Source organism: Mauremys reevesii, linkage group 1, assembly GCF_016161935.1.
Source record: "Mauremys reevesii isolate NIE-2019 linkage group 1, ASM1616193v1, whole genome shotgun sequence".
NCBI lineage: Eukaryota > Metazoa > Chordata > Testudines > Geoemydidae > Mauremys > Mauremys reevesii.
Window position 1 is genome coordinate 294,303,992 of NC_052623.1, and position 18,318 is coordinate 294,322,309.

Consider the following 18,318-nt stretch of genomic DNA (forward strand, 5'->3'; position numbering starts at 1 on the left):
CATAGGATGATTCCTTACTTCCACTTGAGACTTCTGAAAAGTCAAAACAGGCTCAGGAGAACTTGTGGGAAGTCCAGGGAAAGTAAATAGCCTGAAAGCAGGATGGGCTGAAGTCCTGAGAAATGGGCCTCTTTGCATTGCCTCTGCTGTCAACAGCCTAAAAATCCTGACTAGACTGAACATTCAATTCTTTTCTGTTTCTCTGCTATGCTAAATTAATTTTATTCACATTCTTTCAGTCACATGGAGTAGACCCATGCTGCTGTGACTCATGTTATGTAGCAAAGCAAGACTGGGGAAATTGAGATAACAAACAGGGTGGAGTCCAACACACAGCACTCATACCAAAATTGTGCCAGTGTAATTGTTGCTTTATGGTGCTTGCTGAAAGGAACCTTAGGATGCTTTGCCTTGTGGTGCTGCTATGACATATTCTGTCAGGGGCTTCCTGACCTTCACTGACAAGAAAGTCTCTTTTCAACTGGAAACTTTAAGTCTATGGATTCCTCCTTCAAGTAAGAAACAGGCTCAAGAGAATACAGAATACAGGCCTTTATTTTACCCTTTGCAAAGAAGCTAGTACCTGCTCCACAAATTCTTAATATAAGACAGCTTCTAAAACTTCCTTGAAAGTTAGATGCAAGCAGCAAGAGCACCTATGGGCATGCATGCACCTTTGCGGCAGCTGCCCTCATTAGTCATACTTGCATTAAAGGCCACCTGTACCTCATGCCAGGGAAGGTCCATGCCTCCATGGATTAGCTTTTTCAGCTACTATCTATCTGTGAGGAAAGAATCAACCAGGGTAGAGGTCCTCCTATAGCTCTACATGACCTCAGAGGGGTGGGATTCTGCTCCTGGGCACAGGGGAGATGCAGGGCAGGATGGCAGCACTGTCCCACTGGTTACATCGTGTGGGAGCAGAGAGCTGAGCTGCCCCCCCTGCCTGGGGTTTGGTGGTGGTGGGGGCCTTGGGGCAGCACCTGGCTGCTCTTGCCCTGTGCCATGTCTTATAGCAGTGTTGGAGTGTAGCCCACGGGCACCTGGGCAGCAATGCTGCCAGCTTCCACACACAGCACCCCATGTGCCATCTGCCTGGGCCAGGTGAGGCCTTCCTAGGCCAATGCCCTCTGCCAAGGTGCCAGCCCTTGGATCAGAGCAGAAACAACATGCCCATGGCAAACCCAGCCTAGGGGCCAGGGTGCCCTTAGGGCAATAGGAATAGCTGGCCCCAGCTACTTCCAGCCCCACCTGCAGTGAGCAAGGGTATCTCCAAGCCCAGGAGGGGGCAGGGCTCAGAGGCAGCACCTGGCTAATGGCCTGGCAGGCACAGGGTGGCACAACTGGGCTTGGAGCCTGGTACCTGTATCCCAGGCCAGGCCCTTAGTCCCAGAGCCACCTACTGTCCTTCTGCACCCTGCCAGGCCCTGGATGAGGGCTCATGTGACCTGCTGGCTGGATTAAATCCCTCTGCTGTGACCATGCTGCTGTTCCATTACTGCGGGGGTGGAGGGGGGGGGGAACAGCATCCATTCTGGCTATCTCTGACCCTGTCCCTGGAGGAGGGGACCCCTGCTCCTCAGGAAGATGCTGTCCTAGCTGGCAGATGCTGTTGCTCTTCAGGCACTTGGAGCAGCTAACAAACCTTTCCTATAAATAAATTCCAGCTTCGCTATTCAATTTTCTAGGTGAAGGGCTCTAAATTCAGCCAGCCAATTTCCTTCCCTCTAGCTCAGGGGTCAGCAAACTATGGCCCACAGGCTGCGTCCGGTCCATCAGATATTATTATCCAGCTCTAGAGCTCCCACTGGGGCGTGGGGTCTGGGGCTTGCCTCGCTCTGCATGGCTCCTGGAAGTAGCGGCACGTCCCTCCTCTAGTTCCTATGTGTAGGGGCAGCCAGGGGGGCTCTGCACACTGCCTTGCCCCAGGCACTACCCCCTCCCATTGGCTGGGAACTGTGGCCAATGGGAGCTGCAGGGGTAGTGCCTGCGGATGGGGCAGAGCACAGAGCTGCCTGGCCACGCCTCCATGTAGGAGCCAGTGTGGGGACATGCTGCTGCTTCTGGGAACTGCTTGAGGTAAGCGCTGCCTGGAGCCTGCACCCCTGGCCTCCTCCCATGTCCCAACCCTGTCTTAATCCCCCTCCCACTCTCCAAACCCCTCGGTCCCAGGCCAGAGCGCCCTCTTGCACCGCAACCCCTCGTGACGATGCAGTTTCCCAGTATCACCACCAGTGCCACTTGTCCTGGGGATGAATGGTTATGAAAACCAACACCCCACTAAAAGAAAAAAGGTTCTCTTGATCCCAAAGAATCAAGCCCCAGACCAATATATGAATCAGATCTTACCCACAAATCACACTGCTGCCAATCCTTTAGAATCTAAAATCTAAAGGTTTATTCATAAAAAGAAAAAGATATAGATGAGAGTTAGAATTGGTTAAATGGAATTAATTAATACAGTGATGGCAAAGTTCTTAGTTTAGGCTTGTAGCAGTGATGGAGTAAACTGCAGGTTCAAATCAAGTCTCTGGGATACATCCACAGCTGGGATGGGTCATTCAGTCCTTTGTTCAGAGCTTAAGTTCATAGCAAAGTCCCTCCAGAGGTAAGAAGCAAGACTGAAGACAAGATGGAGATGAGGCATCAGCCTTTTATAGGCTTTTCCCAGGTGTAAGAACACTTTTGTTCTTACTGTGGAAAATTACAGCAAAATGGAGTCTGGACTTTGCTGAGTTACAAGGCATATCTGCCTTCTCTCAATGGATCAATTATATATCTGATGGTCCTTAATGGGCCATCAAGCAGGCTAGGCAGAACTAAAACCAACTGGTCTGGGATGTCTCTCAGAAGCATGGCACAAATTTAAAGTACAGACAGTATAGAGCCAATACTCATAACTTCAACTACAAAATGATACATACATAGACACCGTAATTATAACCAGCAACCCATAACCTGGTCTTAGACACCTTATATGACCCCCTTTTACATAAGATTTGGTGCCACTACAGGACGTTGGTTGCAACCATGTTCTATATGGTCCCAGATTATATCAATAACGTCACACCCCTCATCCCCACCCCAGAGCCTGCACCCTCAGCTGGAGATCTTGCCTCCCCCGGGACCCCTACCCCAGCCCAGAGGTCCCTCCCACACCCTGAATGCCTAATTTCTGGCCCTACCCCAGTGCCTACACCCCCAGCCAGAGCTCTTACCCTCTCCTGCACCCCAACCCCAATTTTGTGAGCATTCATGGGCTACCATACAATTCCCATACCCCCATGTGGCCCTTGGGCCAAAAAGTTTACCTACCCCTACTCTAGTTATTACTGCCCCCTCTAAACTCTTATAGGGAGCATGGGAGCTATAGCTGGGGTCATTAAGGAAGAAAGGTCTTCCAGGCCTTCAGTTGGCCCAAAATATGATGCAAAAGTATGCCTATGTTCCCGGCATCAGTACCTCTCGGTCACTGACTTGATTCCTGGATTAGGTTTAACTGAGATCAGTTGTGTTGTACTGCTGTGAAAATCAGGGGGAGTTAGGATTTTCCCTATGGAGTCATCTCTTGGTGCACCTCCCTAGCAGATATATGTACTTGGCACTGGAGGAATCCTCCAGCTTATCAAACTCCAAATAGCAGCCTGCACCTACATAAATAACTTTAATTGTCTCTCGGTAATAGGGAACCCTAGGACACTGAAAGTGCTGTGGGAAGCACACTCAATGGCTGTGCTTGAATGTTTAGCTCAGGCAGGCACACTTAGGCGTACAGATTCCTAAAGCAGGAATGCTGATTCTTTGCACCATGGCTGATGCTCAAGAACCAGTGTGTGCGCCAGCCATGGTGAAAGATACTGAATCCCCCAATGCAGGGCACACAAGGCTGGTGGTATGAGCTTCATGGCAGCAGCACAGAGAACCAGGAGTGATTGGACACTGATACCTGGAACCATGGTCTCCAACTCCAGCATAAATTCAGGAGAGGAAAAATCCCAAGCCCTCTATACAGAGCTATGTCAAGGAGTTGCTGGCCTTCTCTTAGTCACTTGTGGAGAGACTACTCATTTGATGACCTGAAGTCCAGTACCCAAGTGATATAATATATGGGTAAAGGTTATCAACTACTATCTCATCAACATTCATTTATAAATGCCAAAAATATATTAATGAGCTGTGGTTCTGTAGTCTTAACTACTTCCTTACCCCTAGAACGGTCCCTCCGTATCAGCACTGAAGCACATTTGTAAAGTAATGTTAAACAAAATCACACACACACACCACCCCCCTGCTGATGCTGTATCTGTTCAGGGCACAGGATTTAGTTCGCCAAGACTATCAATCTGGCACTTTTCACAAGCAAAGATTTTAATGTAATTCATGAGTTCAGCATGGTTTCAATTTTTATAAATTTGTTTATTTTTCAATGTTTGATCCCTTGGTTCACAAAGTATTAAAAATAAAATTAAAATATTTCAAGGGTAGCCAGTTGCATAGACGTACAATTTTTCCTTCAGTTGATACAATCAATCTCCCGCTGGAATTTTATATAATTGTTTAGCACATACACATCCTCATGTTTGATATATGAATATTTATAAGACAAGCAGTAACTACATTTCTCAGAAGAAAATTTCATATACCAGTTGAAAAAAGTGTCTTTATTTGAAACTAGCACAATAGTTATGAAAAACATACGCACTTTGTCAAAATGATCATACCAGACTTAAGGTCACCTGTCACATAGCATGGTGTTTAATGATTAATTATGCAATAAGCTGGATTTCAAATAAAGTCTATACTCTGTTCAAAAACTAATACAAAATAAGCATTTGGTTTATAAGTCTACATGTTTTTTGGAAAACAGACTAACGAGTATTGCTTTTGTTATGACATAACCTGCTCCAGAACCCATCAATAAATTGAGGTGAAGACAAAAAACCTTCTTTGGTAGAAGTGACTGGAAAAGGAGACGGTAGACACCTATAATAAAAGGTAAAGGGCTAAATATTAAAAAGGAAATATGAACAAAAGTGTATTGTGTCCAAAGCATACATTCTGCAATTATCACAAAAAAATTAACACTCAAATAGTAATTCAGTAGAAAGCCCAAGTCCAATAAAATCACGTGACTCTGGGTCACAATTCTAAGAAGGTCAGGTGAACTAGCTCTGCTTTCTATTTTTATGTTTTTCTTGGAATAATATTTAGTTTCAGGGCTTATTTATAGCAAAAGTTAAAAACCATCCTGCCAAAGGGAAGAGAACAAACTTGAAAGGTAGGACTACTTTTCCCAGAGAGCTGGATCTAAAGTGGTCCAAATCTCAGGGGTTTCCCTTTGTGTGGGTTTGCACAAACCATTGCATTATACATAAGTTCACACATCCAAGCATAACTTTTGAATTAACTCAGTCATCTACAATTTTACTTAAACACACACAATTCACTGAAACCCTTGACAAACCTAGAGTTTCAGTTTTGTAAGAAAACTGATATCCAATAAGGTGTTGCATAAGTTTTGAATGTGTACGCAAACATTTCACACAGCCCAACCCTGAATCCTCCAAATTATGCTCCTATAGATACCAATAAAGCAATATCTAACAGCAGACTTCAGATAAAGTTATCAAACATTAACAGGATGCAATAGTCTAAATTTGATTTCAGTAACTGCATAACAAGTCCGAAATACACGGGAACAAACCCTATTAAAATAATAGAAAATGGAGGGGAAAAAAAAGTGTTGCCTGGGGACTTCTAGAGAACCTCAACCTACTTCCCATTTATGGAAAATAAAGTAACAAAGGAGAGAATGAACGAACGGAGATGGGAACAAAGTAATCAATATCAGATTAATAGGATGGGAAAACCTGCAATATATTGCATTTAATTCTGAAGTACTATTCAAGTCCCATGAACTCTGGGCCCAACTTGGATCACAAGTTCGTACTTTGTATGATCCCCAGCATGATGAGGTGATTGTCACTTTTCAGCTCAGTAAAGCAGACTTGCCACCACAATCTGCTGCAAGCTGAAGCTGTCAGGAGTCAAAGAAGTCCTGGTTTGCCCTGCATAGGTTTCTCCATTTTGGAGGGATAGCTCAGTGATTTGAGCATTGGCGTGCTAAACCCAGGGTTGTGAGTTCAGTCCTTGAGGGGCCCACTTAGGGATCTGGGGCAAGAATCAGTACTTGGTCCTGCTAGTGAAGGCAGGGGGCTGGACTCGATGACCTTTCGAGGTCCCTTCCAGTTCTATGATGTATATCTCTCTATATAAAAAAAATCTATGTTTAGAGTGAGTCACAATAGTACTTGTGCGCTGTTTCCCATTGGAAGTTACTATCTACACATATTTAGACCGGATACCTGATGTGTTAGAAGTGATATGAGAACACAGGACATAAAATGGTTGTATCTCAAAACAAATCTAGACATAAAAGAAACCTTAGGTAAGTCTATATTTAGATTTAGAACATGAAAATACAGTAATCTTGGGGATCTTGGACTTTAAAGAGATACAACTAAAGCCAGCTGAACTCTCCAGAAAACTCTGTCCCCAAAGAAACCAAATTAAAAAGTACTTTTCCCACCAAAATTTCAGTCCCCTATAAACATTAGTCAGCAAGTCCCTTCTTCAAAAGCTCATGGAAAGAGATTGACCTCCAGGGAATACTGCAAAAAAACCTTTACAGTTAAGTAGCTGGCATGCCCAGACCACAGCCTATCATGCTGACCAATATTAAGTCGCTGTTTCCTTGAGCTCCTTTGTCTGTCTGTATCCACCTTTGGCTTCTTGTCTTATAGTTAGATTTAGACTCATAGGGGTGTGAACAGTATGTGTGTGTGTTTATACAAATACCAAGCACAACATAATCCTGGCCCATGACTGGGGCCCTTAGTATTACCACAAGTTAAGATGTATCTAATGATAATCTGCTATATACATTAGTTATCTTTACATGTATCTCCTTTTCTGATGTGTGGAAGATCTGCTACTATTAAATTATGCAATTTGACAAACAAGTCTTGTCTTTATTGGAACTGGACACCCAAACATTATCAAGACAGATGTTATTCCACTGTTAACACCACTTATAAAGAGAGTCCTTATTAAGATCTGTAAAATACTAAATTTGCCATGATTTACATAATCAGCATTTGAAGTTGTGATTTGAATAAGTTGGTACCACTATTTTTAGAGCATTAATCTACCTCAAAAAGTAGGTTGAGGCAGGCTTTTTAAAATCAACTATTTTTGTGACTCAGTGTTCAAAGGAAAGAATGAGAGATACTCACCAAGTAGAATTAAAAACAAAACTTTGCTTCTGAGCAATACAAGCAGTTATGTGCCAAAAAAGAAAAAAGGGTAAGCACCATTAGCATGGGACATTTTGATGTGACAACTGCCATCTTCTAATTGGTGAAAAAGGGAAAAGGGGGGGCAGAAAAACACAACCTCCCGCCCCCAGCTAACATGCTCCTCCTTCGTAAAAGGCAATATATACATGTATTTATATATTGAACTAGCTTAAAATTTGAAAAAAGCTCAAGAGTACAGGTAGGGTATACTGCTTAGCCACTTCTTAAGTACTACTTTTTATATCCTTTACTTAAAAAAGCACTTGCCTTAAATAAAGGTACAGCAAAATGCCTGTAGTATATACTTTTATGAAACAGCTCCGAGATGGACAATACCTAAACATATAAGAAAAAAAAGTACAAGAATTAAGTCTATTTTTAAAGGAAATATTTCTTTTGAAGCTTTATTACTTATCTGCATGTACTCTCATCTAAAGATAATTTATGAATGATAAAAAAATCACTTTGGGATATTCACAATTTTCTCCTAATATAACAAACTATACATTTAGTTTTCATGACAAATCTCAAAGGGACATGGCTTCCTTGCAAATCAAGCACCACTGGATCAATCTCTGGGCAAGATGCTTAAGGAGGTCTAATTGTATATTCAGTTGATATCCATCACTGGCAATCTTGTTGCGCCATCGAAGTTTGAGATACTCATGTGCTCACCGGCCATGTAGTGAATTCCTTGGTACACACGCTTTGAAATTCATTACTCTTCCATTCTAATACCACCTCGGTATCAAGAAAGCCGCTGAAATCAAACCAGTCCTGCTGGAGGTGACTGCTGGGTTTGGCTTGAAATATCTTCATTTTGAGTCTTATCCTGCCACTTGACATAAAGTGGTGTTCTTACGGCTTCCTCAGCACCCGCAATTCATTTCTGTATAAGAGAGTTGCTTTAACTGTGGCTCTATAGATCCATAGCTTCCCCACAAGCCTGATGTCATAACCTTCCCACAGAGGCCGCTGAAGGGCCCAGAACATGGCAGCAGTGGCTGATATACAAACATCTACATATTTCAAGCATCCTCCAGCACAGTCTAGGACACTGCCCAAATATTTGACAGTTGCCACCTGCTTGATGTTCCACCTGGAAAGATTAATACCGAGCTAGTTGGAGCTGGAGGTTGTGATCAGGGACCTAGTTTTATCCAGATTAATAGCCAGACCAATATGTACTACTTTTTGCCCAACCAGCTTAGTTTAGCTTTCGACCAACTCTTAGGGCACACTACAGGAGTCCTTGTACATAACTTTTATAATTGCAATTATCTTATTGAAACTCCATATGATTTTAATGTTTTGGAGGAAAGCATTATGGAAAGTAACTGAAATGCCTTCATGAAATTGATGATTGATTGATTAATCCCCCTTCTCATCCTTCCATTCCCAAATAGACTGTTGGAGCAAAATATCTGATCAATACAACTTCAGCCTGTTCTGAAGTCTCACTGCCTTGCCTACTACTTCCTCAAAACAAGTCTTAATCTGTCAATAATTATGTTCATTTTCTATGATACTGAGATTAACCTCTATAATTATTCAGATTGACAGAATCACCTTTCTTCAGGATTGGTACATACTATTGCCTTTACCCAGTCATCCAGTTACTCCTCCTGTTCCCATATCTTCTTGTATATTTTCCTAATGCTTTGATAGCACTTGTCCCACTGATTTTTAGTGTCTCGGCTGTTAGCTTCAACAATACAGTGTTTCTCATTTTTCAACTTTTTCACTGCTCTTTCTGATTCTTTTGCTGATGGCAGTTCAGTGCTGACATGCATTCTGCCTTTCAAGACATCCTGTTCATCTAGCATGTCTAAAATGATTGCTTCCGCATTTTGTCAAAATGCAACTTCCATACTTTTAACATCACTTTGGCATTTGCTGTCAGTTCACAAGTAGCCTCTCTTACAGTTTGTGTTGTTAGCTTAATTGTGTTTCCATACAACTTAACCTTTTTGCATATGTGCACATATACAGTACATATACATATATGTGCATATATAGCAAATTTCTGTAACAACCTCTCATGGAACTTGCTCTCTACATTGTGGTCTGCCATTTTGGCAGAAGGACAGGTATCCACAGGATACCCAAGCTAAGGTCCTGTACCACCACAATGGCTGTGGTCTCCGGCATCACCCCAGGCAGCTGCAATGCTAGTTCCCGGGACAAGACAGAACTCAGTGGAAAAGTCTCATCTGTGGGACAGTGTTCACTAGTAAGACATTTCTATGTTTGATTGTTAGTAATACAAAGTGGTGATTATTCTTAAAGTAAAACTTACCTGAATAGTGTGTGTGTTCCATCAAAAACTGGTCCATTTCAATTACTCAGATGTTCTACAAAAATAGACCAATCAACCAAAACACAATCCTCAATTATTTAAAAATGAAAAGATGGTTAATTCACAGAACTAGTTCTTGCATAAGGCACTCTTATTAACTGATTGAAAACTTACTATCACAATTAAAAGACTTGTGGTGAATTTTTCATTAGTAATAGATGGGTATTTGCAATTAATTAAGCAGCCATAAGAACCAGTGTTGTCCCTCACCACCACAAGAATGTCTTAGAAAAAACATATTAATTAAGCTGGATACATTTTTTGGCATTATATTCAGTATAAATCTAAATTTTGAAGTCTAGTTTTAAAATTGGCAAAGCTTTTATAGATGGTCTTGCTGTTCTTGTAAAATATTTCTGAAATCTTCCAAGGGAAAGTTTCTTAAGGCATTTGGTAAAATGTGGTCCAGTGTGACTCCTGGCAAAATATTATTTGTTTCCAAGTTTTTGATGAGGCAAGTCATTTCTATCCATCTTTGTGTGGCTCTATGTTCTTTTTGAATGCAGTTCTTCATTCTTCTTCTCAAGCTTGCTATCTCCTTTTCTAACTTAATTATCCTTTTCTTGGCTTCCATGGGGCTTCTGAAAGCATAACTGTGTTCAAGTTGTACTTGTCTACAGCTAATGTTTGTTTTGAAGTTAGATACCCCTTCTGGGGTATACACATCTTTCTTCTTCAGATTTCTTGACATAGGTTTCTGTAAATAAAATGACAGGAAAGGAAATAAAACCTACATTTATCATGGCATTATGCAAGTTTAAAAATGCCAAACTTCAAATTAATCTAATCTGTAATTACTACATTTCTAGAAATTCAAATATAAGGAGCCTGTACATTGTGTGTAAATATGTATTATTGCATTTGTAATACCTCCCCCCCCATAAATGTTTAGAAGGTATCCCATTGCCTACTCCTGCTAATCTAATAAAGCAGGATGTTAGGGAAAGACAGATCCTGATCATTTACATAGATCCACAATGTGCAAGATGAGAATAGGAAAAACAGTTCTTTTGGAAATGGAGCGAATGGAAAAATTAAGAAAAAAGAATACAAAAGTTATACAATTTTTTCAGTTCCAAAATAGTTTATTGTAGCTTTTTTCCCCTGTGTGAATAAATAACTGATTGCAATTAAACCTTTAAATAAATTTAGGCCGTGAAAAAGCAGTAAGCAAGAGTAACTAGTAATGCATAAATAAATCATATAATAAAGTTTTGATTTCTGAAAAATAAATTAAGCCTCACTTGACTAGATTTTAAGTTTTATTTGCTGATGTCAAGCAGCTATGACTAGGATTTATAAACAAACAAGAGAAAAAATGAGCCAGACTACTTTCCATTTAGGTGATGCTACAATACCAAATACCACACATCAGTTTTTATACTTGCAATACAAACCATAAGACCAGTCCTCACAACTGAAATGTTATGTTTCAGTAAGACTTAATTCTAGATTGCTTGTTTTCATTTAAGGAGTAAACAAATTATAATCATGTTTTCAGATGTAAGTATACAAAACTGATGGCAGTTTTATAATTTCAGGCATAGAAATGACGGATAAGCTATTTCAACCAAAAGTTCAAAGTATGCCACAAGTTTTGTGCTCCTTATTTCTGGGTACACAACCTGATACACTAAGGGCTTGTTCACATGGAGCCTTAGGCCTGATCTACACTGGGGGTGGGTGTGTAAATCAATCTAAGTTACGCAACTTCAGCTACATGAATAACGTAGCTGAAGTCGATGTACTTAGATCGACTTACCATGGTGTCTTCACCGCTGTGAGTCGACTGCTGCCACTCCCCCATCGACTCTGCCTGTGCCTCTCGCGGCCGTGTAGTACAGAAGTTGACAGGAGAGCGCTCGGGGATTGATTTATCGCTTCTAGACTAGACGTGATAAATCGACCCCTGCTGGATCAATTGCTGCCCGCCAATCCAGCAGGCAGTGTAGACCAGTGGTTGTCAAACTAGGGCTGCCGCTTGTTCAGGGAAAGCCCCTGGCGGGCAAGGCCAGTTTCTTTATCTGCCGCGTCCGCAGGTTCGACCGATCGCGGCTCCCACTGGCTGCGGTTTGCCACTCCAGGCCAATGGGGGCTGCAGCAAGCTAGGATGTAAATATACAGTGCATTAATGTGCCACACACTGAATGACTGTGTGGATCCCACTACAATGCACTAAAAATCCCATAGTGCTTTGACCCACTGTTGTGTTCACAGCTTAGTGGATAGAAGATTAGCATGCTGTAGTTTTATATCAGCTTGCCATGCACTAAGTCTCTGTGTGGACAGCACTTACGGTCTAACTCTTCAGAAAGCATAATTCCAACTGAAGTCATGAAAACTGGAGATGCTTAACATCTCTGAAAAACTGCCCCCCAAGTGTCTCAAGTAGGGCACTCAGTCACTGAAGCATCCAATATTAGTGGATATTTTGTAAATTTTGACCCTTAATCTCTTTGCCTCAGCTCTTCACCTGTGCTTTCACAATGCTTTCCTATATCACCTGGTGTTGTGAAATACCATTTCTGAGGCACAAGAACACTAAGTGAGGTGTGAAACAGGAGATTAAATTAAAAATTCCTATTTCAGTACACCATATGAAAGGTGTAAACAAAGCATGGGGCCCCACAATGCAAATGAAGAACTAACAGCTGCCTCATTCACAAAACCGTTATCCTGTGCACTGAATGAGGAAGAGGTCCTGGGGGGGGAGGGAGAGGAGAGAGGGAGTATGTTATCACTTAAAGATATTATCATGTATATGCACAAATTGCATAGGAACTTTAATTCTGAAAAAATTTCTCAGCATCTCACCTTTCAACCTTAACAGTTTTTTTAATAGTTATTTTGTATGGAATTTATACTGCTTTGGTGCCCCAATCAAAACTGAGGCATAATATTTTAGCACTGTAATATCACAGAAGTGACATGATCTTTGTTTAAAAGAGCTTAGTCTAATCACAGACAAGATGCAGAAAATGAATAGGAACGAAGTGGGAGGCAGGAAGCAGGCAACAGTAAAAAGATAGTGAACCTTTGTAACTGCACAATGTTCCCCATTTTTATTCACAGTAATTGACAAACAGGTGCCATTTCTTACAAATTCATTTTTCAGAACAGAACTATACTAAGTCTGCAGTAACTAGGTACATTTAAAACACACAGTATTGTTATTAATTTTGAGCCAACTGTCCAATTTCATCCATGCTAAGGCATTTTCCTCATGAACCTGAATATCACCTGTAATAATTGCTGTATCAGGAATACCTAAACCTTAATAGAAAAAAAAATATCACCAGGACTATGAGAGAAGCAATACTTTTCACAGTTTACATATTTTAAAAAAAAATGTGGACAGGCCTCCATAGAATTCCTCCTATTATATGTTTGTTTAAAAAAATCAGTGTAGATTCCTAAAATTATCTAGTGATCTTTGCTCATTAGTAAAATAAAGCAGATTTTTTAGGACAGTTTAGAGAGACTTTTCTACATAGTAGCTGTTGGCTGCAGATGTATGCAGATTTGTTGTCATCCCTTAATAAGAAAAATATTTCCACAAATGTGTGCTGCTGAAATGGTATTTGCACAAAATTTGAATATGTAGGCAACATTCAGGAAGCAGAACACAGAACAGCTCCTGGCTTCAGCACTCTAAAACCTGTGCTTTCTTATAGTTTAAACCATTCCATTTGCACTTCATTGAGAATTTCTTCAGTGTCAAAAACAAAAGGGATCTTGCAAAACAGAAAAATGTCCTTTACTTTTATATGCTTCAGCAGCAACCACAGTACTCTTTCAAAGGCACACAGCCAAATACAGCTCAGAGAAGCTCTCTTACCCTGCAGCTTCAAATTTAAGCCACTAAAATGAGCTATAATAGCTACTATGAAACAGAGATTAGAGATGTTCTTCTTCTGTTAGTTTCCCCTTTTTATGTATGAATTTCTCAATCAATTTCTCTCAGATGGAAAAAAAATACCACCAGAATAAAATACTGTATAATACAATTAAAAAAAACCATTTCAATCCCTCCCGTACTTCACCACCTTTCTGTCATCAAATGCATGAGATCACATTTTGTTTTCAAAACTGATGCTAGTGTTTGTTACTTTTCAGAGTAGCAGCTCATTCTAAAGTCCAATTACTGATGAATAAACTGCGTCTTTGCTGAATAACACAGCAATAAGTAATTAGAACAGACCAAATCATCTGTTTTCGATAGTGCAAATAGCTCAGATACTGAGTGCAGCATCAACTGTAATCCCAACCTTTTATTGTCATTTCAATCTCCTACTTCTACAATCCCTCAGCCATGACCACAGCATCTAGTGTAGGGTGACCAGACAGCAAATGTGAAAAATCGGGATGGGGGTGGGAGGTAATAGGAGCCTATATAAGAAAGAGACCCAAAAACTGTGACTGTCCCTATAAAATTGGGACATCTGGTCACCCTAATCTAGTGCCATCTTTAAATTGCTAAGAAACAGCAGTTGTTCATGGTTTTCAAACACCATGGGCAAAAACATTGTAGAATGTCAGAGCAAAGGTGGATAAAATGAATTAATTAGTGTTTTAAATTAAACACAGGGCTTTATTTAAAATTCACTTGAAATTGACAACCTATTTTCAAGCCTACATGTACTTTAATCTATTAAAATAATTTAAAAAAAAAATTATATTAAGCAATCCATGTTTGCTGCTGAAGTTTTAAAGAAAGTCACACCACTGAAATGGTGGAAGCCACTGGCTAAGCACCTGGAACCACTGGTTGTTGAAGTGTTAAAACAACTTCTTACAGAAATAGCCTCTTTTGCAGGTGCAGAGAGAATATTTTCTTCAATTCAGTTTATTCAACTAGTTCAGTTCAATGTCTTGTGCACTCAAAGTTGAGACACTGACTAGGAGTTGAAAAAAGAAAGCAGGAAAGCTTGTTTTCCAATCTATAAATAAATACTAGGAGCACAGGTGCTGATTCCATAGGTGCTACAAGGCTCAAGCACCCACAGAAAAAAATAGGGGGTGCTCAGCACCTGCCGGCCGAGCGGCTGTTTGGCGTGCGGGGAGGGTGTCGGGAGTGGGAAGCAGCGGAGTGAGGGTAGGGCCTCAGGGAAAAGGGTAAAACAGGGGCAGGAGTGGAGCACCCACTGAGAAAAATAAGTCAGTGCCTCTGATTGGGAGAGAAAGAGATCTGCTAGTTCTAAAATCTTGAAGGACATAGTAACCAGAAACAATCAGTTCAATTGACTATCTACATATTACACTTCCATTGATTAATAACTCAATTTTAAATGCAAAATATTTCTATAAACTTCTTGATACACTTTTTGTCTTATGTATCCAGCACTTTTAAGGTAGGTTTTATTTAATATTAAAGAAGCCCTTATAATGCTGTTTTTTCACTTTTAATTAGATTTGAATTTCTATTCAAATAAAACTTGGCAAATCACAAGTAAAAAAATCATCATCTAGTAAATAAGAAATGCATCATTCACAATTTTATAACATCATAAAAAAGTAAAACTTCAGAATCCAAATACATGTAAGTTAAACTATCTCAAACATATCCACCTGGTTAGCAAAAAAAGTACCACCAAATTTAATATGAAGGCTATTTAGTTGCAAATCAATGTTTTAATGGTTCCCAACCAATGAGAATCAACCTTCCTTTAGAAAAATAACTAGAAAGCACAAATACAAAATATATTAAAATTGCTTATTTAAATCAAGGTTTCCTGCTTGCGGATTTAAATCATTATTAGTATAGATGATTTAAATCAAATCACCATGGTCTGTACTAGTATAAGTTGCAAGTGAGAGAGTTACAAAACTGCTTGCCTGGTAACAATAGTAAAGCAAGTGATGCTGAAGGAAGGAAGGAAGGAAGAAAGAAAAGGACTGGGGCATACTAGTGAACATGCTGAATTGCCAATGGAAGAAACTTCTCTGGAATCTCATTTCTTCAAAAGTTTAAATATTTCTATTCTAGTAATTTAGGAATATTTTGTACCACATACCACTGTTAAATGACTAAATTGAGGGCATCTCTGGGATGAGTTTTGGGCAGCAATACATTTATAGTTGTGTGTGTTTATAAAGGGACACAATCGCCATAAAAAAAAACAACAACAAAAGATTAAAAAAAAGTAATTTCAGATACTAATCATAATCGTTACCCTACCAACACTGGTGATTTTATAAGCACATTTTTCCATTTAAAAATATCTGATGGGTGTAGAAGATATGCTATAGTGTTATGACTGTAAAATAAGAACAAACTATTTAAGTAACCTTTTGTTTGAGTTTATTGTGTTTAAATTTATGTACAATTTTGTATGGGATGGTCACTTGTGTGTGTGTGTTTTTTTTTTTAAACTGGAAAAATGCAGAAGACTTCAGAGAGTGACATACATTCCAATAACCTACCCTGAGTTTTAGATGAGCAGGGAAATCAAAAATTGTAGGAACAGCATCCATTCTAAGTCGTCTAGTTTGTCCAGTTAGGTCAAAACAGGAGGATTCAAAATGCTTTGAGCAAAGAAAAGTGTGTTTGCCTGGCACAAAATTATTGCGTTTTACAAGACGTATCCATTCCTTTCTTCTCTTGGGATCCAAAGGAAATCTAAGAGAAAAGACAATAGAAATAATTAGCTAAGATATCATTAGTATTATTTATACAAGAATTATTTGGGGGAAGTTCTAGGCCTGTGTTATACAAGAAGTCAGAAAACAAGAAGTAGAGGGTGCAGTCCAGTTGGTGCAGTGGAAGTAAGTTGGTGCAGCGACAGCTGGGCCAGGAACCAGAGCTGGAGTCAAGAGAGGGGTTGGACCAAGCCAAGAATAGGGCTGGGAGCTAAGGTGGAGCAAGGGCAGGGCTGGAGCAGACTGAAGCCTGTAAAGTCTGTCACTCTATCAAGTAGTGGAGTTCCAAGCCATAAAGTCATGCTGGGCTGACCAAGCTGCTGTGTCTCCTGTGAGGCTGGTATATGCTGAGAGTCACCTGACCAGCTCCTGGCTTGTGGAATGGCTGCGCTGAGCACAGGAATGACTCACCCCTGTATATGGCTTAATGAGGCTCTAGTTCACAGATGGCTCATTACCTCACCGTCACTCCCTTCTGGTCTTAAAATCTATCAAGTCTTTTTTTACTTTGATTGCAGACAAATAATAATAATAATAAAGGGTGGAGGAGGAGGAGGTGGCGGAGGAACTTGGGGGAAAAACACAAACCAAATCCACTTTGGGGATTCCGAGTGCTATTGTAATATAAACATAAAATAATAAAGTAAATTACGTTTGTGTTTTGTTCAAAGAAACCCACTGCAATTCATCTTTACAAGGAATATAAAATGACAATGTTTCCCTCAAGTTTTAGTGTGACTTGACAGGTCTGTGCATAGAAGTTAGCTTTCAAATACTAAGTCCAAAAAACACAAGTGACTGAACTAAGATTTAAATATGACTGATAAAGGAGTTTTTAAAATGGGGTTTGTGCCCCCCCTTTTTTTGCTTCGATGTATAAAGTCTAAAAGGTTCGATTGTCAAATGTTCAAATTTGTGTTTTAGCACAAAACTACCAGGAATAATATCTGACCTTCCATAGTGTGGCTAAAGGGCTGCTTGAGAGTCTCAGAGGGGCATACTGAGAGTTCACCCCTTGTCTGAAGGGGTTAGGTTGCTGGTTCTTTAACAAAGGCAATCTTTCTCCCAGCTGTTAATTGGACATTAGAGTTTAGAAGATGTCAAAAGAAACAAATGGCAGCTTTAGACAGGACTGACTAACCATTTCTTCCCTTCTCAAATGCTCAACTTTCATTCTTGTTATAGGGCAGATCTGAATTTCAAGGACAAAAAACCTGACCAACCCTTTGAGATCTTGGTTCGAGGCTATGCGCCTATAACACTAGTTACCCGGAATTCACTTCTTTGAAGGGGTCATTTGACTGGCTCGGAACTCCGTGAGCGCTCCACGGAGCAGGAGAAACTACACCAGCACCAGAGCGACGGCCCGGAAGGGGCTGAACCACGTCTACACGGGTGACTGGTGTGGGGAGTTCTTCGACCGCAGCTCACATCCCCTCGGCTCGCGCAGACAGGGGGCCGCCCCGCGCGGCAGCGGCGCGTTATAGCCCGCGCTCAGGGCGCCGGAAGGAGCGCTGGTTAGAAAGCCGAAGGCGCGAACACCAACCCGGCTCCCCCGGGGGCAGAGAACCGCCCGGAGAGCCGGGCCTAACCCTCCCCTAGCCTAGCCCAGCCCAGCCCAGCCCAGCCCGGGTGGTACCGGTGGAAGCTGACGTTGACGCTCTTGTTGTAAACGGTGGCGCAGCCCGCCGCCGCGCAGCTGGTCGGCATCTCCTCCCGCGGGCGGCACACGGGGCGGTCTGGGGAGGCTCGCTCTTTCCCTTTAATAAGATGGCGGCGTCCCGGCTGCTCCATCCAGCCCCTTCACCAACATGGCGGGAGACGCCGCCGCCGCCCCTGGAGACCGTTATCCACCCCCGCCCCATTGCAGGACGGCCGGGCTCGACTCGCTGCCGGCTCGCCCCTCTGTAACGGACGCTCCTCGTCTGCTGGTCAGAACTACAGCTCCCATGACACAGCGCG

At 41.2% G+C, this 18,318-nt stretch overlaps 1 protein-coding gene across 2 annotated transcripts; it reads right to left on the reverse strand.

Moving 5' to 3' along the window:
* Nucleotides 1-7,624: 7,624 nt before the first annotated feature.
* On the reverse strand, nt 7,625-18,303 carry THAP2 (THAP domain containing 2). 2 transcript variants are annotated; one of them, XM_039500040.1, is made up of 6 exons: nt 17,996-18,303; nt 16,141-16,336; nt 9,832-10,414; nt 9,658-9,712; nt 8,034-8,247; nt 7,625-7,694 (listed from the first exon to the last, which is right to left on the reverse strand). In XM_039500040.1, the coding sequence occupies exons 1-3, from the start codon at nt 18,148-18,150 to the stop codon at nt 10,040-10,042; spliced, it is 726 nt and encodes a 241-aa protein (XP_039355974.1). In that variant the 5' UTR covers nt 18,151-18,303; the 3' UTR covers nt 7,625-7,694; nt 8,034-8,247; nt 9,658-9,712; nt 9,832-10,039. The 2 variants fall into 2 exon arrangements, with proteins under 2 accessions (XP_039355974.1, XP_039355965.1); XM_039500031.1 differs by having other exon boundaries at nt 9,658-10,414.
* Between the last annotated feature and the right edge of the window lie 15 nt (nt 18,304-18,318).